Source organism: Nomascus leucogenys, chromosome 8 (genome assembly GCF_006542625.1).
Source record: "Nomascus leucogenys isolate Asia chromosome 8, Asia_NLE_v1, whole genome shotgun sequence".
NCBI classification, from domain to species: domain Eukaryota; kingdom Metazoa; phylum Chordata; class Mammalia; order Primates; family Hylobatidae; genus Nomascus; species Nomascus leucogenys.
The window spans coordinates 90,232,777-90,256,502 of record NC_044388.1 but is presented as its reverse complement, the minus strand read 5'-3'; the positions used below and the strand labels follow the sequence as shown (position 1 = coordinate 90,256,502).

Here is a 23,726-nt window from a genome sequence, read left to right as displayed (position 1 = left end):
CTGCCTAGTTCATGGCCACATCACCCAGGTGGGGATCTGGGATTTCACTCAGAGGAAGCCAAGACCTGTGGCAAGCCCTGGAAGGCCTCAGCATCCTCTGTAGCAGGCCACGCAGTGAATTTCCCTCCAAGGATGGTCCTGATTAAGGAAGCGCTAATTACACTGTCCCCTTTGATCCTGGCCCACATCATGTTGGTCCTTATTAGGCCTGGCATCCCCTGGGCTAGGCTTGCTGAGGCAGAAACAGCAAGAGAAGGCATGTCTTTCACTCTCCTCACTCCCTGTCCAAACCTAGATGAGATGCTAGAGAATCAGAGACATAACTCATTCCCTCTTGACCAATCCAGACACACTGGGCAGAGTTGGCAGTTTAGCAGACAGCTCCAGCCAGAAGGTAGGTGCTCTGGGTTCAAATCTTGGCTCTATTTTTATGAGGCTGTTTCTTGTATCCACCCAGCCAGCAAATATTTATTGAGCACCTACTATGTGTCCGACACTATCTGTGAGACTCTGAATATACAATGGTGAGCAGGCCTGCTCCCATGGAGCAAGGCACTCAGAGGGTTGTAGGAGACACAGTGCAGTGAGGGTGGGGGTCATGGTGCTAAGGTGTTATCACTGGAGGACTTGACCCACTTGGGGGCAGAGCTGGTCAGGGAAAGCTTCCCTTGGGAAGTCCCTCTTGACCCAAGAGCTGAAGGATAATGAAGAGCATCTGGGCAAAAAGGGTGGAGGCAGATGGCAATGGGAAGAATGCATTTGGCCAAGGGAATGGCACAGTCAATGGTTTGTAGGTGAGAAGGGACATGGGACATTTGAGCAACAGCAGAAGGCCAGAGTTGGCTTTGATGTTGTGCTATCATTATGTAAGATGCTACCACTGGAAGAAACAGGGTGAAGGGTACTATTTTTTGCAACTTCTTGTGAATCTGTCATTATTTCAAAATAAAAAGTTAAATTTAAAATTTCAAGATAAAAAGTTGAATTTAAAAGAAGGAGGAGTAGAAGGGGAAGGACGAGGAGGGAGAAGCGAGGGAGGAGGAGGGGGAAGCGAGGGAGGAGAAGGAGAGGAAGGCAGAGGCCCGAGGGTCTGGGCCACATAGAGTGATAGAGTGTGGCACAAGAGGAGCCTGGAGAGTTAGGCGGGGCCAGAGTTGGGGGGGATACTTCCTCCCTCTGGACCTCAGTTCCTTCATCTATTCAATGGGAATAATGTTGGTTCTCCCAGAGAGCCTGCTCTGGGGATCGGATAAACCCACACAAAGGAAGGCAAGTGCCTCCAAGGCCCTTGGTGGGAGCTGGGAGCCAACATGAGGCAGAGTGTCTTAGTGAGCCAAGTGTAGCTAACCTTTGGCAATGAACTGGTTCAAATCTCAGCACTGCCGCTTATTATCTGGGTGACCTTGAGTAAGTCACCTCCCCTATTTAAGCCTCTGTTATCTCATCTAAAACAGAGGCTTAGCAAGGCAACCTCATCTTTCCTCTTTGTAAAGATGAATCTTTTCCTCCCTGCTCTCGCTGACCCCTGTGCAGGGCCAGTAGGCAGCTGTGAGGAGCCCAGATCACATGCATCCGCTGGTTGTCACACAAAAGTCTAACTGTGCTTGAGGCTGATGACAGTAGGGCAGGGATGGAACCCCAAGGGATGCCAGGAAAGGGAACAATGGCTCTTGGCAGACTCAGAATGCCAGGTCAGGAGAGAGGCTAAGGGAGGGTGGTCTGAAATCCCCAGGTCAAAGGGCCTCTTCACCTTTTCACAATTTCAAAACACAGGCTCTAATTGCTTATCTTTTCCCCTCAACACCACTTACCTTTTCTCCCACGATTCCTGGCTCCCCGACCAGACCAATGAATCCCATAAATCCCTATGAGACACATTCACGAAAGCAAGAGAAACAACGTGAATCGGGGGACCCAGCCCTCCTGCTCCTTCCCCGGAAGCTCATCACCCAGGTGTCTCCTGCCCGTGCCTGGTCACCCAGCCAGCAGGAGGCTGTGCCGGGGAGAGCGCTGCCTCTCTCTGGGCACCGTTCTGACTTCCCTCACTCCACCAGATGGTTCTGATTTTGAAGCCAAGCAGCGGGGCCGCTGCCAACATCCCTGGGAGCGCCACACATTCTTCCCGCGCCAGAAGCAGGCTGGGAGGCTGCCACGTTTGGAGAGCTGGGGTTGGGCGGGGGGTGGCCCTTAAGCTGAGCTGGGAAGAGGCCATCTGTGCCCATCTTTCGGGGCTCTGGGGCTGTTTCAAAGAGTGAAACAAACCCGCTGGCTGAGATAGAAATACCGTAACAGCCTCCGCCAAGAGAACTGATTGGAATCGGGGAGCGGAGGCCTCTTTACTGTCTTCTAAAAGGCCTCCTTGCCTTTTTCTGAAAGGGTGCACACACAGACACACGCTGCAGCTCCTGCTGCTCTGCTGAACTCTGCTGGGTGACAACTTGCCTCTGGGTTCCAGGGGGTTCTTCTAGGTGGCCCCAGTCCTTGCCATCTCCCTGAGCAGGCAAACACGCACACGCGCAGCGAGGGTGGACAGCCTAGAGGGGTCACCTAGGAAGGCCCATCAATTTCTTATTCAGGCCCCACCTTCCCTGCTAAGGAAAATGCAAACTGAGTGGGGAGGGCCTTGTGTGGTTCAGGAGTGCAGAAGTGCCTTCGGAAGAACCCAGATTTGCAGCCAAGAGGTTCTGGGTGAATTAGGAAAGACGGAGGGATGAGTGGATTTGTTCCATAAAATCCGCTCCCTGTCCCCCAAACCCTGGCCAGAGTAAAATGAGACCTTGGGCCAGGAATAGGCCAGAGGTTGTGTACTCAGACAATAAAGCCGGCCCAGCTGTAAGTCAGCTACCATGAGAGGGTTACCTCTGAGATCCACACTTTCTTATCTAAAGACAGTTTTAAAGTGGTCACTTCAGCGAGGGCCACACGTGTCTTGCTGCTGCAGCCTGAGATGTCAGCTCTGGTTGTGTAGCTCCAAAGACCACGCACCTTCCCCTCCAGCCCAAGGCCTCCAAAGCATGTGGCTGTGAACAGGGCCCAGATCTCTCGTACATCCCAGCACCACGCTGGCACTACGCATGGTGGGTCCTGCGCCTGCCCCTGGTTCCCTGGGCTCAGAGACCTTTTTGAAGTATAAGGTAAGAGGGATGAGGCACTAGGTATAAGGTCACAGCTAACATGTCACAGAAAATAACCAAATATTTGATTTTTGCAACAACTTATTTTTAAAAATTAATTAGAGCATTTTCTAAGTGATAGCAATATTATAACAACAGCTTCAACGTATTGAGCACTTCCTGTGTGCCAAGCCCTGTACCTGGCGCTTTATCTATGTCACTGTCATTCAGTCTTCAGGTGTGTGGGTTCTGGGCAAATCAGTCTCTCAGAGCCTCATCTGCAGAATGGGAGACAATAAAGGTACCTCCCTACTTCCTGGCACTGTTCTGAATATGGGAGATGGTGCACGATGCATAGAGGTACTTCATACATGTTCGCTCTTTCCCATCCTCTCTTAATTTATTTTACAAGGGCACAGGGGTAAGACAGAGGCCTGGGCTTCCCACAAGGGAGCAGTCAGACATTTAGAGGATGCCGAATGAAGGGAATAAAAACTGCTCTGTTAAAAGGCCCCTGCCCGACTGGCCCAGAGAAACAGAAATTTCATAGCTACTTTAAATTTATGAGATGTTGGGTCCTGGAAGGCAAGCGGGTCATAAACCTCAAACAAGAAGCCAAACAGGATCCTAATGAATAAGAGCCATACAGCAAGTGCCCCATCCCCCGACCTGCACCCCTGGGACCCCCCCCCAGGGTACTGTCCCAGAACATCCTGGCAGGCCTGCTCTTGAGGCTGGTCCAGAAAGGTCAGGCCCAGAAGTCCAGGCATGTCGACGAAGAAGCAGCTCTGAAAGCTGCAGGCATGGCTGGCTCCTCTAGGGCTGGCCAGTGGGCATGGGAGGAGGCAGCATTGTTACCCACAGCGGGCACTGCACAGGCAGGATCCGAGTTCCCAGTTTTGGGGAGGAGGCTAGCCTGGTCCTCACATTGCCTACAGATAAAGGGCCATAGTCTGCTGTGGGAGGTTTTCTTCCTCCTCTCATATGCTAGGCATTAGGGATGCTACTGAGAATGAAAGGGCTATGGACGCTGAGCTGGACTAGACAGCTCAGTGTGACATGTTTACATGTGTGGCTGCCCCTGGACGGAGTGTCTTGAAGGCAAGACCCATGCCCTGTTCCCAGCAGCTCGGCCAGGGCCTGGCAAGCAGTCTGTGCTCTGTTAGAGATATGCCAGGGCTCAGGAGGTTGGAGAGTTTTCAGTCCTCGAGGCAGGCATTGGGAACCCAGCAGACCTCAGTGTCAATCTTGCCTCTGACAGTGATGTTACTGCCTGTGAGATCTCGGACATGTTACTTAACTTGCAGAGCTTCAGTTTCCTCATTTGCAAAATGAGGATAGTAATACCTACTGCCATAGACGATTGTGTAGATAGCATTTGGCACAGAGTCTGGAACCTAACAGGTGACTAACAAATGTCACTGTTATTGGGTTGTTGCAAAAGTAATCGCAGTTTTTGCCATTATAATGGTAAAAACTGTGATTACTTTTGCACCGACCCAATACTATGATTACAAGGAGGTCCTGTGGTGTGAGCTTCAGAACTTTCCCAGGGATCCTCTGATTCTGCAGTGAACAGAAAATGCCTCCCCTTTCACTGTGACCACATGGGGTGGAGGCCAAGGGAACGGCTGGCATGGTACCTCCATGTGCCTTATAGCAGCCACAGGGTTCCAGCTCTCCCTCTGTCCTGCTACTGTCCAAGCTGCCTGGGCAGCAAGCTGGGTGTTCTGCTGACCAAATGAGCCTGGGCTGCTCCAGGCAAGGTTCCCACCCCTCCTGGGCCTAGTTCTGCCACTATCCCACTTGGTGATCTTGGTCAAACCTGCTTCTCCTCCATAAATCCCGGATTGCCAACATGGACTACAATCTGTGGGTTCTAAACCTGGGGTCTCTGTCAGGCTCTATGAATGGAATTCAGAGGGTATGTCTACTTGAATGAAAAAAAATTAAAACTCTTTTATTTTCATGAACCTCTAATTGAAATTTAGCATTTGCCTCAAATATGAGTGTAGGCAACAAACCACAGTAGTATTACCAGGACCTGGGACTGTCCCAGAAAGTGACATGTCACATTACAATCATTGCTGCAGAGATCTCAAAATACATCACTAAGGCTTGGCATTACTTCAAAATTGAGGCCGCTGTTACACCTGCTACTAGAACTCATTATTTAATGCATTGCCAAAGAAGCATATATATGAATATATTATATTTTCATAATTGCATTTCTATATAATCAGTTTCCTTTGTTTTTAATTTTATGCATTTATAAACTCTATTCTGAGGAGGGGATCCCTGGGCTTTTCCAGACTGGCAAAGAAATCCAAGGCACAAAATATGGTTAGGGCTCTTAGATATAGTGATTTCCAAGGATGTTTGTGTTCTGACTTCCAAGACCCTGCGTATCTATTTCCCCAGGGCCCTACCATTAGCATAACTATGAAACTGAATTTGCTGATCAAATTGCCTTTTTTTTGTTTTTCCAATCAGGAAATATATCCAGGCCACGGCAACCTTTCCAAACTCCCGGGCTTCCCACAGAACGCGCTCGAATGACACTGGAAAGATTTCAAAAATCCAGGCCTCCCCCTGCTTTAATTCCTTTCTTCCCCCAACAGATGTTGCAGGCCTGGTGAGGAAGCCCATCGTGTGTGACTCTCACGCCACTGATGGGGTTTCGTGGTGCAGCCAAATTCCTCTACGGCCATCCCCAGCATCAGTCCTTCCGGCTCGAGAAAGCCCCTTCCAGGAATGAGCTCCGTATTTAAAGGAGTGGAGGAGATGAACACCTCTCCACCTTCGAGCCCAGAGGTTAAGCTTTCAGGAGGCCCCAACGCTGGGCAGGAAGGACTGAAGCTGTCCATCTGCCCATCACTCAGAGCTGTTTCTCTGGACTTTAATTGAAGGTCACAACTCTCAAACCTCCATTTTAATGACTAGTTGCAACCTCTTCTCTTCTTCAGACCTTGACCCAGCTTCTCAACCAGCCAGAGCCACTGGTTTGGATTTCATCTTCTATATAATTTAGGGATGCCTAGACCAAGGGCCCTTGGCAAGTGGTAACACTTCTCTGGCCTTTGGCTTCTGGATCTATAAGCTGATGGGAACACGAGCAACGACTGCCAAGGGCTCCTCCAGTTTTAATGTCCTGGGGGAGCAGTCACATAACCTCTTTGGGCAAATGCACCAAAAACCTGTGTGTAGAGTCAGGCTGTGGGGAAAAGCTGTCGTGACTATGATCCACAGTTTTCTCATTTACAGACTTCCCCACTCTGAGGGTCACCGTCCACATCCATGAAAGGGGTAGAGGACTGAACCTACCTCTGGAGTTGTTCTGAGAATTACACGAGGAGGGCAAAGGGCTTGGCACAGAGTAAGGGCCCAATAAATGGAGCCACTCATTCAGAGACCGCTGCTAACTAACCTGCTCTCCCACAGGCCCCGGCCGACCAGGATCCCCTGGTTCCCCCTGCAAAGAGACAAAGAGGAGGATGGATTGGGATGGGAGATGAAAGTCTAGACCTCCTGGGGAAGTCCCAGGCCTGCTGGCCTTAGTTGCCATTAGTGGGGATGAACCAGGGATCTTATCTCCAGTGTGTGGCCTTGGAGACCCCCAACAAATGGGCAGAGTCAAAGGGGTACTTGGACAGAACCTCAGGCAGACACGACTCTAGTCACCCACTGCCTCTAAGGGGGCCTTGGCTTACTCAGCACCCGGATGCGTATGTCTCATCTGGGTCCTTCAGAAGCCCACTGCATTTTGTGGAGGTGGAAAATGAGACCCAGAGAGGTGAAGTGACCTGCCTGAGGTCACACAGTGAGCCAGAGGTAGGGCTAGAACCGAATCCTTGGTCTGCCCGGCTGAAATGCACATTCTGGGGCAGGTGCAGTGGCTCACGCATGTAATCCCAGCACTTTGGGAACCCGAGGCGGGCGAATCACCTAGGTCAGGAGTTCGAGACCAGCCTGGCCAACATGGAGAAACCCCGTCTCTACTAAAAATACAAAAATTAACTGGGTATGGTGCTGCATGCCTGTAATCCCAGCTACTGGGGAGGCTGAGGCAGGAGAATTGCTTGAACCCAGGAGGTGGAAGTTGCAGTGAGCCGAGATTGCACCACTGTACTCCAGTCTGGGTGACAAGAGCGAGACTGTCAAAAAAAAAAAAAAAAAAAAAAGAATGCACATTCCCACTGCATCAGGCTGCCCTGTCTCAGGAAGAGCAGAGAAATGGGACGTCAGGGCACCAGGGTCCTAGACCTCAACACACCAGAGCTCTGCCACCAGCTCACCGGTGGCTGGGGTGAGTCCCATCTCTGCTCTGGGCTCAGCCTCCCCAGCTATAAAGAAGGGAAATCAGACTCATTTGTCTTCAAGGCTCTGTCCCACTTTCACATTGGGTGGCCTATCTCGGCCTTGTCTGTCTGTTTTGTCCCATGCTGAGGTGGCTCCTGCTCCTCAGGCGGCCACAGCTGCCCTGGTCTCCCCACAGCAGACCTGTGGGATAAATCCACACAGACGATGTCACCGCTCCCACCACAGAAACCCAACTGGTATCTGAGGGAGAGAGGCCGAAACCTCAGTCGGCAGGACATGGGCTCGGGCTAGCCAGGAGTTTGGCGCATACATGGATGTGGCTTACTGCAAGCCTGGGTGGAGTCTCCTCCCCCTTCAGCTCCTCCCTGGACCTCATGAAAACTAGAGGGGCCAGGACAGATAAGTGGGTCATTTCCCCAGAAGGGAGGGAGATATGGATGACCTGGGCTCCCCCCGGCTCTGTCCTAACCTCCTGTGGGTTTGCCCATCTGTAAACTTGACCTGACAATCTTTTGCCCAGAATGGCTGGGAAAACTCCAACTCAAGGGGAGTCCTTGGGGAACTATTAAGTGAGGCTGTCCATGGGCTGAGGATCATTACTCTCCTATCTTGGGCTAGGTCTTTTTTGATAACATTTTTTTAAAACCCTGTTAATATATGTACTACCTATTTATTATTCAGAATAGGGAAAATATAGAGGCCCACAGAAGAAAATGAAAATCTCCTGTTGTCCCATCACCCAGAGATAATCCCTGTCCACTTTCTAGCCTCTGCTCTGTGCATAAAGAAACAGGGTGCCATGTTGGCCAGGATGGTCTCGATCTCTTGACCTCGTGATCTGCCTGCCTCGGCTTCCCAAAGTGCTGGGATTACAGGTGTGAGCCACTGCACCCAGTCAACATGGTGAAACTCCATCTCTACTAAAAATACAAAAAAAAATTAGCTGGGCGTGGTGCTGCATGCCTGTAGTCCCAGCTACTCGGGAGGCTGAGGCAGGAGGACCAGTTGAACCTGGGAGGCAGAGGTTGCAGTGAGCCGAGATCACACCACTGCACTCCAGCCTGGCAACAGAGGGAGACTCCATCTCAAAAAAAAAAAAAAAAAGAAAGAAAAAAGAAAAAAACAGAAATGGTGCAACCCAGCCCCTGCCACAGGCTCACACTTGAGCATTCCCTTTTATAACCTGCTTCCTCCACCACCCCCAGCCCATATTCAGGCATCTTCCCATCTTGTAAAATAGCCCGAAACACCAACTAGGGTGGCTGCACTATATCCCACTACTTGAACAATCCCCTACAGTTGGACACTTAGGTTATGTCCATTTTTTTTCTCCTTTACCAATACTTTGTTCTAAATGGGAACCAATTTTTTTCTCCCTTTTCACAACTGGCCATGGGATTTGGGGCTTGACTTGGGGCCCAAATATGTAGGATCCCCTCTTTCCTCTTGTCCCCAGGGATCTCCAGGTCCCCTCACCTTCACGCCATCCAGGCCGGGTCTCCCAGGAAACCCCTTCCTGCCAGGCTGACCCTGCAACAGAGAGACAGGTAAGTGGGAGAAGCTGGGCAGGGACAACATGGCTGGGGTCCAGGGGCTCCAAGGACCTGGCACAGGGTATCCATAGCTGTAGAGAGCCATGTACCCTGGTGGACAGGGGCATAGAACCCTGAGTCCACCAGGTGGCCAGCTGTCCTGGAATACAGGCAGGGTTTCCAGCTACGGGAACTCAGGGAAGCCTCCCCAATCCCTGGGTTGGTCTTCTTGTTGTAAATGAGGAAGATGACACCTGCCTTCAGGGAGTGAGGGAAAGGAAGGAACTTGGCAGATGATCAGGGGTGCAGGGAAGGAACAGTTTATGCAAGTGGTCCTCAAAGTGTGGCCTGAGGACTCCAGGGGTCCCGGAGACCCTTTCAGAAGGTTCACGAGGTCAAAATGATTTTCGTAATAACACTAAGATGTCATTCGCCTTTGTCACTCTCACTCTGGTGAATGTAAGTGGCATCTTCCCGAGGCTGCATGGCGCGCGATATTGTCAGTGGATTGAATGCAGAAGCAGAGTTGAGAAGCCAGCTGACTTCTATTAAGCCAGACATTAAAGAGATCTGCAAAAATGGTAACACAATGCCACTCTTTCCACTCAATCATTTTGCTATGGAAAATAGAGTGAATTTTCCTAAAAGTATAATTTTTATCAACAAGAAATGAGTTTATGATTAATCTTCAATGAATGAATAAATACATTTAAAGTCTCTTGGTTTTAATTACTAATCTCAGTAGGTGTAACCCACACAAACAAAGGTCTTTGGGTCTTCCATCATTTTTAAGAGTGCAAAAAGCTCTGGATACCAGAAATTTCATGAGCTGCTGGTTTATGCAATGGCTGGGATCAAGAGGGGGTGTAGGACAAGTGACCTTGGGAAGGCAGCTTGGAAGAGTGCAGAGGGCTCGGACTGAGGGCCCAGGCAGGGCGTCCCCACTGCCTGGCTGTGAGATGTTGAGCTAAAGCCTTCACTCTCGTTTGCCTCTTCTCTATTGAAACCAAGGAAAGCAATCCTGTGTCATGGGAGAATCAAGGAGAATAAATACTGACATGAAGCACCTGGCACATAGGAGGTGGGCAGTGACAGTCAGTTTCCTGGCTGTTGTCTCTCTCCGTTGGGGTCTGTCCTAGTTCTCTCTCTGGCTGGTCCAAGGCCCTCACTGATGACTTCCCTCTGGAGCACTGGCCAGATGTTGCCCTGCCTGTGCACAGCTGGCTCAGCTCCCATGAATGCCACCTACCCCAGGCCAGTGACACTCACCTCCAAGCCAGGGGCCCCTGGCGGCCCCATGGGTCCCTCATCTCCCTAGAATTGGGAGACACGAGAGAGGAAAAAAGGAGAAAGTTAATCCAGTTGGACTTGCAGAGATCTTGTCCTGTATGGAGGGAAAGGGAGGGACAGAGGAGCACCCTCCTGGACAAAGAGAAACAGCATGCCTGGCCCACCTGCCTGGCCCCACCCAGGGCAGAGGCTCCACTGGCCATGGCCTAGAGGCCAGGCTACACAGTGACTTCCAGTGAATGGAGACTCTAGGCTTCATGGAAGTCCTGGGCATGAGCGTTAAACCCCATTGTGTGCTGTGAGGAACAGGGCCTCAAACTGCAGCTCAAAGATGTAGGCTCTGAGTTCTGCCATTTGCTCACTGGCAGACCTCAGCCTCACTGTGTCTCAGTTTCCCAGATTGGAGAAGATCATCCTCAAATACAATAAGTGGCTTCAGCTGAGTTCCTGGAGGTCAGCAATGATGCCTTATTCTTTCTTGCAGCCACCCCCAAACATCACTCGGGATGGTGCAGTGTCTAGGAGGTGTTTGGTGAATGAATGAATGAATGAATGAATGAAGATGTGAACAAGTGGGAGGCATACATAGGGCTTTCTTGAGTGGTAATGTGAGTGTAGACAGAAGCATGTGGCTGGTGCCGTTCCCTCCTCTCCCCTTCCTTCGCGCTTCTGGCCCATGAGACTCTCCAGGTGCTCCCCACCCCCACAGGCTCAGGCAGCCTCCTAATGGGCTCCTTCCGGCATGCCAGGCCTGACCAAGGGGCTCCCTCCAAAGCCACCCCCCAGCTCCTTTCCCCCAGCTTCCAGGAAAGCAGCTCCACGTGGTGGCTCCCAGAGCCAGCGCTGGGACCCCGCCAGACCCAGAGCCAGCCCAAGAAGGGATCCATGTCAGCTGGATGCCCGCCTGCGGTCGCGGTGAATCTGGGCTTCCCGCACCCTCAGCCCAGGGCTGTGTGTCACGGGGGCCTGGCGCCTGAGCTAAGGTAGGTGGGGCACGGGAAGGCTAAGAATGGCCTCGTGCACAGGGCAAAATCAGGGGCCCACCCATTCAGTGCCCACCTGGTGCTCCAACAGCCCCATAGAGACCCCTCCCAACCCACTTCGTCAAGTGCACATAAATAAGCAAATCGACGCTCTGCCACTAACTAACTGTGAAAGTCATTGTAATATTCTGGAGGTGACCCCAGGCCACTCCCAGGAAGCACAGAGTTGACAGCATAGGACGTATGTCATAGGCTTTGGGCTCAAGCAGACCTGGGTTCCCATTGCGGCCCTGCCTGCTACTAACCATAAGACCTGACTGAGTCTCTTTTCCTCTCTGGGCCTCAGTGGCCTCATCTGTAAAATGGGGCTGACAATTCCTACTGCCCCATTAATGCCCTGATAAACTGCTACAATGAGCATGGCATTGGCAGTAGTTCTGCAAAAGAAAACTCTAGGGTGACGAGGGTGCAGGGCAGGGAGGGTGCGGGGAAGCCACCCTGCCAGGTGACAGCAGGGCAGAGAAGGTCCCTGGAAGGGGCATGGGGCAGGGCTGTATAGGATGAGCTGGTGGATAAGTCTGGGGAAGCCTTGGGTGGTGTCCTGGCTGAGGGGGCTCCAGCCCCAGCTAAGGCCTTCAGTACCCAGGACAGGGCAGGCTGGGGGCTGCAATCAGGCTAGGATGGGCAGTGGAGCGGGGCCAGACAGTCTCACCTCGGGCCCCAGCTGCCCACGGGGTCCCGGCAGGCCTCGGGCTCCAGGCTTACCCTGGGGAGAAGGGAACAAAAAGGGAGTCTCAGAGGCGGTACCTCCATCTCCATCACAGGCTGGCAAGGCACCCCCTGCTTCCAAGCCAGGCAGCCAGCCCTTGAGGCCTGTGGTTTCTGCAGAGCTGTCTGCTCCTCCAACTGGAGCTGCCCTGGGCAGGTACTCACCTTCATGCCTTCTGGGCCGTTGTCGCCAGGGGGGCCGATGTCTCCTGGGAATCCCTGAGGGGAAGCAGAGAGCAGGGTCACCCACGGGGGCTGTGAAGGGAGTGCTACGGGTATGCGTCTTGCAGGGAGACTGACCGGGTTTCCATCTCATCCTGCTGGGATGGGATCCCAGGCAGGTCAGTTAACCACCTTGATCCCACAGTCCTCAGTTCTAAAACAGGGTGCATGGTTCCAGCCCTGACACTTCAGAGAGTTGCTCAGATAATACACTGGATGGTGCAGGAAAGCATTAAGGTTGTAACATGGAAGGTCACAGTCAAGGTCATTATTTCTCAAATCGGGTGCTGCTACGGGGTCAGAATTATGGGTGTCTGGGGACATTGCTCCCCAGAGCCAGCCACGCCTTGCCCTGAGAAGTCTTGTCTTTTGACTGCAGTAATCCTGCAGAGAGGATGATTTTCTGGGTTTGCTGTGACTTTGAAAGCATTGAAAAGCACTGATTTAATCAACCTCAGCTCCAGTCATCGTAAGCTGAAGTCCTTCCTACATCTTGGCCACATGTGTTGGACTCTGCCCCACTCCACCCATGGGGGCTCCCTGCTTCCCGATGAGGGCCATTCTCCTATGATGACTGTACAATAGAAGGTTCTTCCCACATGGAGCGGAATCACCTCCCTTCCCTGCAATATCCTCGTGCTCCTCCTTAGGGCCCCACAGAGCACAGGGACTCCCTCTCCCCACAGTGGTCTTTGCACAATTTGGAGACCTGTTACGCAGTTCCCAGAGCCCTGCCCTCCTCCTGTGTGACCCTGAGCAAGTTCCTTAGCCTCTCTGGGCCTCAGATTCCTCATCTGTAAAACGGTGCCCATAACACCTCCCTTACAGGGCTATTCTTAAGTTTAAATGGAACCAGCAAAGTTGCAAGTGCTCAGTAAAAATCTGCATCCAAAATGATTTTGGGTCCTGTACTCTGGGGAAAGAAGTCTGCCTGGGGCGGGCCCATCTCTAAGTGAGAACTTGGCAGTCGGGATGCTGAACAAATCCTGATGCTCGCTCGCATCTAACCCATTGATGAGTGAGAGATAATTCACCCGGGTGCTGGAGAGCTGGAGCTCCCTCCCATGGTCTCAGGGAAAGAAGCAGACAGGGTGCTGACACGCTTATCAGCTTCTGCGCTTATCAGCTTCCGCCTTCAGCTGAGCAGAGCTATCCCCCAGCTACAGAGTCAGCCAATCAAAACAGAACACAAAGATGGGAGAGTCTGATGGTTAAATTGTCCAGGGACCCAGGAGAGGGCCAAAGCAGACCTTATTTGCTCCTACATAGTGGAGTGACCCTGAGGAAGCCACTTTCCTGCTCTGTGACTCAGTTCCTTCAACTGTAAACTGGTGGTGGTAATATCTCCCTCATGCGGCTGTAGTGGCGATTCAGCAAGTTCTCATCTCGAGGACACTACATAGCCTCCTGGCACCAGGAGGTGCCTAATAAGTGTGAGGGAGCATGCCTTCCACCCTCACGGGCCAGAATGCTGGGAAAGCTGGACTCTCAGAAAAGCCTTTTTCCAGTGACCAGAAGAGGGAATTGGGGCCATGGAGGAGAGGCCAAGTCCATTTGTCTAAAGATAGGACTGTGTCATGGCCAAAGTCAACATAGTGGAAAGTCAGAACTTGTAGCTTTTAGGAAACATTTCCTCATCCATCCGAGTGATAGCAGAAGTGATCTTTGGAAGGGTCCAGCCTATCCGCAGAGCCACACTTTTGTCTTGGGTGCAGAGACCTCATAGGTGAGCAAGACCTGGAGGCCGGGGAGTTGTGGGTGGGGGGCTCCAACTGGGGTTGGCCTGGGTGCCGATGATCCTGAGAGGGACAACAGCCCTGGCTCCTGCTCAGCCCAGCTCTCTAGACACGAGACCCATGTTAAAGAGAGGGGGGTCAAAGAGAACCCAGCCAGCTTGCTTCGCTCCCTTACGTGTGAATTCCGAGTTGATCATTCAGGTGTAGCCTACCTATGCCAATGATCACACGCATCAGAAACCCTCAGGATCTCTCCTTACTCGACTAGAGTTATTATATGAATTGCTAAATCTATCCTTATTTCTCACTCTTCATTCAAAAGCCCGAATTTTGCATTTACCTCCTGCTCCGCACACCTGGCAGCTCTGAGCCCTGAACCGTTCCAGAGTGGCTGTGGGTGGCTAGGAAAGTTCCAGGGCTTGGAGAGGGAACTCTGAATGGAGAATGTGGGAAGCTACTGTGAGGGGCCAGACAGTGGCGCACAGAGGGCTTTCATGAATCACAAAGCTGTGGTGGCCACAAAGTTGGCAGAGGACTCTGAGGCCAGCTTTTTGTCCCTGTTGACTTTTGAGAGCCCCTGGGTAAGAGCAGAAGAGCAGAAGGGGAAAATAAATGATTGCTGATCTAGGAATTTCTCCTCTCAGCCTCATCTCTCATATCCTGTGTGACCTAAAGCAAGTCTTTCCCCATCTCTGGGCCTCAGTTTCCCAAGGACAAGATGGAGTCCCAGCTGCAGCCAGACACAGAGAAATGCGGCATCACATACCTCGGGTCCAGGGGGCCCAGGAAACCCAATGGATCCTTTGTCTCCAACTTTGCCCTGTGGAAGAGAAGAGGTTGCAGGCAGGCAGGGGTGGGGGCCCCACCTTCCATGAACCCCCTGCATTCCCCCGCTGGTTGTGGGTGGTTGGAAAGTTCAGAAGCATGTGCATGAAATCTGCCTGGACAACTAGAAGGAGCTACCATTCAAACCCTGCCTCCTGCACTTACTAACCACGGGACCCTGGGCAAGTCACTTCAACTTTCGGAATCTTAGTTTGCCCATCTGTAAAATGGGAGCAATATTAATTCCCTAACTCCTGGGGTAGTTGGCAGCCTTCAAAGAAACATAGTTCAGAAAGGGTCTGCTGCACAGAGACACTCAATAAATGACAGCCACTGCTGTAATTGATAACATCACTATTGTTTACAAGGCATCAGGAACCCCAGATCCTCATCAGAGCTTTGTCGGCAAATGAGGCCTGCCCCTGAAGCTGGGTGAGCTACTGAGCCTCTCACAGTATCCTCTTCTGTGAAATGAGCACATCCCATTCCTGCCCTGCCCTGCTTGCCCCCAGGAGCTCTGCTGCAGGAGAAAATGAAGTCTTGGAGGTGAAGGTGTCCCCAGCCACGTTCCATAATCAGTTGCAGAGTGTGAGGTTTGGGGGTGCTGGAGGAGCAGGTACTTACCAGAGGCCCTGGCTTCCCCCGTGCACCGGGGAACCCTGGCAACCCCTGGCTCCCCTGGAAGAGATCCAGAGCAGGCTGGGGTTAGTGAGGAAGAGAAATGGCCAGGTGAACAGCTGCTCAGTCCTCCTGCTGGTCCCAGGCCCAGAGAACGCCCGCCTTGGAGGAGGATCAGCTCCTTCCTTCCTTTCCCTACTGCAGGCTCCGGCTTGGATCACACCTGCCTGACACCCCTATAGGCTGGGCCCCAGGAGATGCTAACATCAAACAGCAGCCCCTGTCCTCACCAGGAAGAATCAGGGACCCTGGGGCTGCACGCAGGCTCTGCGGTTCCTCTGACTCCTGGGGAACTCTGGAGACTGGGTCCAGTAGGGGAAGAGCCAGGCCTGCTGTGGTTCACAACCCGGAGATACCAAGGCTGGGTCAGGACACGCCAGCAAGGAGGGAGGGAAGAGGAAGAGGGAGAGCTGGCCAACATCTGGGCCTCGTTGACTGGCCGGGAGATTTCCAGATGTGGCCACATGATGCCGGACACAGGCAAAGGGGAGCCAGTCTCAGCAGGCCCACAGCTAGGCTCTGGAAGTCAAGGCCACCTCAGTTTGATCCCATAGTCAATATGTCACTTTGTAAGGCCAGTTACTCCCTCAACCTTATCCTAAATATTCACGATCAAGGGCAGGACCCCGAGCCGAGCTCCATCAGGGCAGTCTGGAGCCTGTTCTTAGGGAACCCACTGTCCGGCAGGGGACTCAGTACAAGTCCCCCAAAATCAGAGGAGAAAGGTGGCACCACCAGTGAAGAGAGGACATGCCTCTCAGGGCACTTAGAGAGGGAAATGGCCACTTTCTGAGCAGGTGGGGAAAACGGCCTCTGAGCAGGGTGGTGTGGAGAGGCTGGGTGGAGGGGGGGTCCCGGGCGGGTAGCAGTCTGTGTGTGTGTGTACAGAGGCGCATGGCAGGCGGTTCAGTGGGGCTGGAGTGCAGGGCTGTAAGGGGGAGAGCAGGAGAGTATCAGAGAGATTCACTCACTGGGGTCCCGATGTCTGGTTAGGGAGCCAGGGTGTCATTCTGAGAGCAATAGGGAGCCATGGATGGTGTGTGAGCGGAGAGCAGAGATTTGCCCTCAGAAGAACAATTGGGTAGCAGTAAGGAAGAAAGAGAGAAAGCAAGACGCTGGGGTCCAGAAATAAGTTAAAAGGTCACTGTAAAGTCCAAGGAAGAGATGACGAGTGGATCAAGGATGGAGAAGACTGGATTATTTCAAAGGCAGCTGTCTCACAGGTGGGTCCTTGCTCATGATAGGCCCTAGGAAGGAAGCCAGGACCAGGGGAACAGCAGGGCAGGGGCAGGGGCAGGGGGAGGAGAAAATGTCATGCAATTACCTTGTCTCCTTGGAATCCGGGATCTCCTGACACACCTGGAACCCCTTGTTCACCCTAAGTACACACCAGCAAAGAAGGTTACAATGGAGGCCACGTGGGCTCTGGAAGCCTCCCCCACAGACCCCCTGGCAAGGTACAGCTGTGCCGAGGCTGTTTCCCAAGTCGGATCCGGCCAGCAGCAGACTTGTGAGAGGAAAGGACGGGCCCCTGGCAAGGAAAGCAGGCGGTGGCGGAGGGTGAGCTGGCCGATGTGCAGACTTGCCTGGGGCTGCTCGGATGGCTCAAAACGCCACTAACAGAAGCTAAGCTGCCCACTGCCCAGTGTCAACTGGCCTTGCCTAGAGAACTGACGCAGAGCAAATGAAGTGTTTGATCCTTCAACCTCTTCATCATCAATGGGTGTTGTCACACAGGGGTGAGGGCTGCGTGTGCAAGGGCCCCACAGCAGTGTGGTTTCAGAGTGTTTGTGTCTGCTGTTTGATATTTTTCACCATCAGACTGAGCTGTCACTTCCTCCTCCTGTGGGCAAGCAAGCAGCTTTGGTCCATTTTTTTTTTTTTTTTTTTTTTGAGATGGAGTCTCACTCTGGTTGCCCAGGTTGGAGAGCGGTGGTACAATCTTGGCTCTCTGTAGCTTCGACCTCCTGGACTCAGGTGATTCTCCCACCTCAGCCTCCCCAGTAGCTGGGACTACGGGCACGTGCCACCACACCCAGCTAATTTTTTTGTTGTTGTTGTTGTATTTTTAGTAAAGATGGAGTTTTGCCATGTTGCCCAAGCTGGTCTTGAACTCCTGGACTCAGATGATCTGCCCGCCTCGTGCTGGGATTACAGGCATGAGCCACTGTGCCTGGCTGGTCTACTTCTAATTAACTATTTTAATCAGCTGTAGCATGGGAAATCAGATTTCCTGGCTTGTTAAGACTATGTGTAAACAGTGAGTAAATTGGTCTGGACTTAAGTCTGGGTGTTTGTCTTCTAACATGGTGTACTGCACAGGCTTAGTGACACTGATTCTGGCTGCTGGAGGCCTCTTCTACTCTCTCCCTGTTTTTAGCCATGTTCTGAACAGGCAGTCCAGATTGGGAGCTGCTTCCCCTTAGGGCCGAAACCACCTCACACAGCCCTCGCCTCACCCTATCCAGCCCTCCACGTTGGACATTACTGACACTCTGTCGGCCCCAAGATTCAGAAAACATTTACATCCCTGGGAGCAAGAGGAATAATGGGGAGAAAAACTCAGGAAAAATGGAAAACCGTAGAAAACCCACACATGGCTAAGGCCATGACCTAACAAAAGAACTTCCTTAGTAGAACAAAAGTCAGAATTTAAAAAAAATTTTTTTTTTGAACTTACTTTGGTTTTTCCAATTTGGAAAATCCTGTACAACATCCTGGTGTTTGGGGAACCACAGGACATTTTTTTTTTTTTTAAATATCCAAGAGAGGAGTGAAGGGGTGAAAAAAAAAGAGTGAAAACAGAAAAACAAGGAAAGTTTAAAAGGCACCTAGGAAATCAGGACAATGAATTTGAAGGGAGCTGGGCTCGGAGCGAGAGCTTTGCTTCCAGAATGCGTCTCCAGGCTGAGAGAGGGAGCCAAGCGCTTGTAAGTGGGACTGAGTCCAGGCTGGGTCATGGAAAATCTGGGATTTGAGGCAGGAGCAACCTTGGAACATGAAGGGATGGCTCTGTCATCCCAGGGTAGGGCCAGGGGACACGGAAGTGTGCGTGGCTGATCGGAACACAGCCTTAAGGCTCCTCCCCACCAAAGGAAAAGGGGTTTCTTTCTCCCCCTATCTTTTTTCCCCTAAAGACACTTGATTTTCCTAAAAACTATGGGCATGAAAATAATTTCCTCCTCCTTTTTTTTTTCCAGAGTTTTCACATCTCTAAATGTCCCAGGCAACTCCCATCAGCAAGCCAGCCGAGTTCCATGTAACCCATTTATTTCCATGTTCCTGAAGCAACACTGAGCTGAGACCAGCTCCGCAAAGGGGCCTATAAAAAGCTCACTGCCTACACTCTCATTTTCCCCGGCTTCCTTTCTCTCTCGTCCATGACTTCAACATTTCCAGAGCGCTGATGTCTCAAACCTTGGGATAAACAGGTAGGTGTGGGGAACCCCCTGCCTCCATCAGAAAGCCCCTTCAAAGAGGGAGGGCTCTGGCAGAGGGGTGGAGCAGACAGCAGGGCAAGGGGGGCAGAGGTGGGTTGTGGCTGGAGGCTTGGCCATGACAGGAGGAGATGGAAGAGGTAGAAACAGATAGAGAAAGGACTGGGGTTGGCATGGCACCCAGCTGGCTACCCAGGGATAGGCTTGCATAAAACAATCTGGATATGTCCATTTGACCCAGCAATTCTAATGCTCTAAGAGTCCGGGGGCTTGCAAATCTCTCTCTCTCTGGGTCTTCGTTTCTCCAGCTGTGAGACATAGGCACTGTGAAATGTGACCTCCCAGAGTCTCACCAGCTCTGACCTTCTGACCTTAGTTCTGCTTCACAGTTGAGGTCTCTGGAGCCAGGTAACTCTCTACTTACCAGCTGTGTGGCCTCAGGCAAGCTTCTTTTTTGAGACAGAATCTTGCTGTCTCCCACGCTGGAGTGCAGTGGCACGATCTTGGCTCACTGCAACCTCTGCCTCCCAGGTTCAAGCAATTCTCCTGCCTCAGCCTCCCAAGTAGCTGGGATTACAAGGCACCCACCACCACGCCCGGCTAATTTTTGTATTTTTAGTAAAGACGGAGTTTCATCATATTGGCCAGACTGGTCTCGAACTCCTGACCTTATGATCCGCCTGCCTCGGCCTCCCAAAGTGCTGGGATTATAGGCGTGAGCCACTGTGCCCGGCCCAAGCAAGCTTCTTATTTCATAGTGCGTAGGAGGATTAATGGGTGGATCCATGTGGTACACTCAGATGGTGCCCAGCATGGCACCTGACCCTATGACTCAGGTGTAGGAGGAAGCAGAGGCACCTAGAGGCAGGTGCGGTGTCAGCTGACCACATGAGGGGCTGAGCAGCAGTCAGTCCTTCGGATGTCTCATGGATATTTGGAATGTTGCCCTGAACCCCTCCTGCACCCCCTTTGGGGGTCCTGGTTTGCCAAGGGTCTGAAGAGGCTAGGCAGGAAGACGGCCACAGAGCAGGGCACAATTGCTGGGCCCTGTGTCTCTGGTATTCAGAAGCTGCTTCGCTCTGGGCCCCCAGGGCCTGTCTTCCCACTTCCAACTCTGGTTTGGCACAGGGTGAGATAGGGAGAGCTCAGCAGCAGGGCTGTACGGAGGACACATGGTAAGGGTAGCCACCCCCATGGCAGCAGGAGGAGAAGCAGGTCAGGGGCTCAGAGTTGCATTTCCAGTCGACACGCTCTCTGGGGTTCCCAATTTCATGCCAGGGTGATCTATGTAGATTTGTTTCTTCCTGTGCCCTCACTGCCACCCTCCTTGCTCTGTGGCTTTGCCTTCAAAGCCCAGATGCTGGCCTCACCTCTGCTCTCTGGATTCAGAGCCCTATCTTGACATACCTGCCCTCCTTGCTGCAGCAGATGCTCATGCACTATCTGCTGAGGTTTTCGGGCTCCCAGAACCATCTGCCTGAGCCCCACCCAGAGTGACCAAGAAGAAGCTGGGGAGCACAGATTTAGGGGAGGCCAGAGGAGAGGCAGGAAGAGTGCAGGGGAGTGGACCTGGCGAGAAATCAGCAGCAGCCTCCGGGCGGAGAGGGGGGTGGCATGCAGAGAAACCACAGTGCAATAAGGGAGTATTCAGATCACCTTATCACCTTTCAGTCCGGGCTCCCCCACGCTGCCCATCAGTCCCTGCAAGACAAAGGCCCAAGGCCAGCTGTGATGGGACTCTAGGCCACAGAAGTCAGGAGCCCTGGCTTAAACACGACTTGCTGCAAGACCCTGTGCTAGATCCCCCAACCTCAGTGTTCACATCTGTAAAAGGGGGCAAATGACTCCAATCTCACAGGGCACCGGTGTGGACTGAAGATGTGGATGAGAAGAGGCAGTGAACCACAGCACTGCAGACAAATCCAGAGGAAGAAGGAACTGGTGGGGAGGGAAGGGCTTAATGAGCCGTGTCACATGCACGTTGGTTAAATTGGGTCGTCCCTAGGATGTGGTCTAGCAGTCTTGGCCTGCCTTCCTGCTGCATGCCTTTCCCACTCAGGGATGGGCTGAGTTCACTGGTTTGCCATGGTAGTTTCTATGGCCCTGGTGATGTCCCCCACTGGACTTCCGGTGCCCCGAGGCCTGGAACCATGTCAGACTCATGCTCAGCTAGAGGAGGATGTCTGGCCTAAATGACATACAGATGATGCCTGGCTCTGAGGCCAGAGCTGACAGCTCCTGACCTGCCCAGCTTCCTCCTAGCACCCCTCTGAGCATCCTGCCATCCTCCCTTCCCCCAGCATCATCTAAGGTCACCCTTCCTTCTGGGCTGAAATGGGTCGGGGGTGCCCAGCTTGGACAAGGCCTGAATCGGGGTACCTTCCTTGCTTACCTTCATGCCCTTGGGTCCCGGGTAGCCAATCGGACCCAACACTCCTAAGTCACCCTGTGGGGAGAGAAAGAGAAGAGGGTGCTGTGAGCAGCAGCCCACAGGAGGCTGGCCTGGGTGGTGGGGACAATCCCCAAGGTCCCTGCGCCTGGGCTTCCGAAGACGCAACCCTGTAGGATTGATCTTGGAATCTAGAATGTTCTTCATTCAGAGACCTTCACTAAAGTGCTGGAATAAACTTCATAAAGATCCTTGTCCAAGCTCATTTCTAGATTGCTGCCCCTCCCCTATCCCCATTCCTTTCCATATTCAATATTTCTCTCCTATATCTAATTCTTTACCCCGTGTCAGGGACAAAGGGCTTTTCATTTGACTATTTTGGACCCTTAGGCTTTCTCTCTATCTGTCCCCTGGGAGCTGCTGTAAGAGTTAAATACAGCATAAATGGGAGTTCTGACTCCTCCGGCTACATGAGGGGAGGCACCTCCTGCTTCCCAGAGGCTTGGCTATCTCTGAGGAGGGCAGCAAGTAAGGAGTGAGGCTGTTGATCCCAGAAATCCCAGGGTTGACGGTGGACCCTGTGGGACACTACAATCAGCTGGCAGATCCCGGACCACAGGTTGGAGACCCAGCTTCAGATCAGATCAGCCGGTCCAAGGTGAGAAAAATGGAGTTCCCGACATAGAAAGCCAAGTTCCCTTCACGGGTGTGCAGTTTGCAGATGACAGCTCAGCCTGGCTGAGTGCCGTCCCCATGATGCCCCTCCTGGCCTTTCCAGAGCCTTCCTTCCTCTGCAAGGAAGACTCTGGAAAGCACTCAGCCAGGCTGAGCTGCCGTCTGCAAACGCCACACTGTCCCTCTCTCTCTCTCCCCAGGGGCATTCCACTGCACAGGCCCCTTGGCCCTTCCAGCAGGAGCCAGGCAGGAATGTGATTTTTCATTCTCTGTCCAACCGGTGGACAGCAGACCACTGGATCCCACTCTCCTCTGGGACTCACTCATTGTGTGAACTGGGGGAACTTGATGCCTCCATGCCTCAGTTTCTTCATGTGACAAGTGAGGATGTACAATACTGTGTACCTGCCAGCCTTGTTTCCAGGAGTAACTGATTTAACATGCAAATACTTGGCAATGTCTGGAGGCATTTTTAGTTGTCACAACTTAAGAGGTGCTATTGGCATCTGGTAGGCAGAGGCCAGGGATGTGTCTCAGCATCCTGCAGTGCACAGAACAGCCCCCGCCATGAATAACCATCCAGCCCAAATGTCAGCAGTGCCAAGGTCCAAGAACCCTGGTACAGAGTGAGGAAACGGCTGACTTTTCTCTTAACCAGCCTACGCTTTTTCCCTCAAATCTCACTTCTGGCCACTCCATCACTCCCTCAGCCACAACCATAACATTAAGTCTGCACTCAGAGAAAGGGAGACCCTGAAAATACCCTCCTCTCTCCCTTGTCCATCCTCCGTGACTGATCTGAGTGTCTGGCTGCTGTGTGGTTTCAATGTGCCTGACCTCTCTGGGCTTCTGTTTCCCGCTACCCAATCAGGCTCTACGGAGGCCCCTGGCAAGTGCTCTGAGGTGGGGGCACAGCTCTGAAGCATTGGAGGAACAAAGGCTGCCCCAGTAGCCAGGCTCAAGAATGGGAACTGGAGTTCTTGTCGGAGCTGCCTGGAGACGTCTCGGAGGGAGGCCAGGCAGAGAATGAAAAATCACATTCCTGCCTGGCTCCTGCAGGAAGGGCCAAGGGGACTATGTGATGGAATGCCCCCAAGGAGAGAGAGAGACAGACAGACAGACGGTGTGGAGTTTGCAGATGGCAGCTCAGCCTGCCTGAGATGATGCCGATTCTCACTCTCCAAACCTCAGAACAACTGGAGTCTGGCCTTGGCCCGTCCTGACCTGTGTGATCTTGGGCAAATGCTTCCCCTTTCTGGACTTTAGGATTCCCATTTGATTGGATTAAACAAAACTTCCCAGCTGAGCCTTTGCTAAGAAATTCTGCTTTCAGGCCCAGCGTGCCGTCATGGCTCACGCTTATAATCCCAGCACTTTGGGAAGCCTAGGTAGGAGGATTGCTTGAGGCCAGGAGTTCAAGACCGGCCTGGGCAACATAGGGAGACTCAATCTCTACAGAAAATATTTAAAAATTAGCTGGACATGGTGATGCATGCCTGTGGTACCAGCTACTCGGGAGGCTGAAGCAGGTGGATCCCTTGAGCCCAGGAGTTCAAGGTTACAGTCAGCTACGATAGCATCACTGAACTCCAGCCTGGGCGACAGAAAGAGACCCTATCTTTGAAAAAAAAAATAGAGAGATAGAAATTCTGCTTTCAGGTCCCATCAAATAATCTCACTGAGAAAGTGAGGGCTCGGTTTAACGGGTGATAATAATAAGCAAATGCCAGTTGCTAGCACTGTGCTGAGCACTTGACC

General features: G+C 52.3%; 1 protein-coding gene across 7 annotated transcripts in view; it reads right to left on the bottom strand.

Annotated features, from left to right (window-relative positions):
- The window catches only part of COL27A1 (collagen type XXVII alpha 1 chain), a 157,906-nt gene that overhangs the window by 60,721 nt on the left and 73,459 nt on the right, over window positions 1-23,726 (bottom strand). For 5 of the 7 annotated variants that reach the window (XR_004031412.1, XM_030817678.1, XM_030817679.1 and 2 more), the window contains 11 exons: window positions 21,297-21,350; window positions 20,561-20,605; window positions 16,792-16,845; window positions 15,414-15,467; window positions 14,731-14,784; window positions 12,172-12,225; window positions 11,951-12,004; window positions 10,235-10,279; window positions 8,910-8,963; window positions 6,541-6,585; window positions 1,812-1,865 (listed from right to left, as the gene is read on the bottom strand). Coding sequence is in view for 6 of the 7 variants with exons in the window: in XM_030817678.1 (XP_030673538.1) it covers window positions 1,812-1,865; window positions 6,541-6,585; window positions 8,910-8,963; window positions 10,235-10,279; window positions 11,951-12,004; window positions 12,172-12,225; window positions 14,731-14,784; window positions 15,414-15,467; window positions 16,792-16,845; window positions 20,561-20,605; window positions 21,297-21,350 (567 nt within the window). In the remaining variant the exon portion in view is untranslated. The remainder of the gene's footprint in view (window positions 1-1,811; window positions 1,866-6,540; window positions 6,586-8,909; window positions 8,964-10,234; window positions 10,280-11,950; window positions 12,005-12,171; window positions 12,226-14,730; window positions 14,785-15,413; window positions 15,468-16,791; window positions 16,846-20,560; window positions 20,606-21,296; window positions 21,351-23,726) is intronic. The other 2 variants (XM_030817680.1, XM_030817681.1) reach the window with 2 other exon arrangements.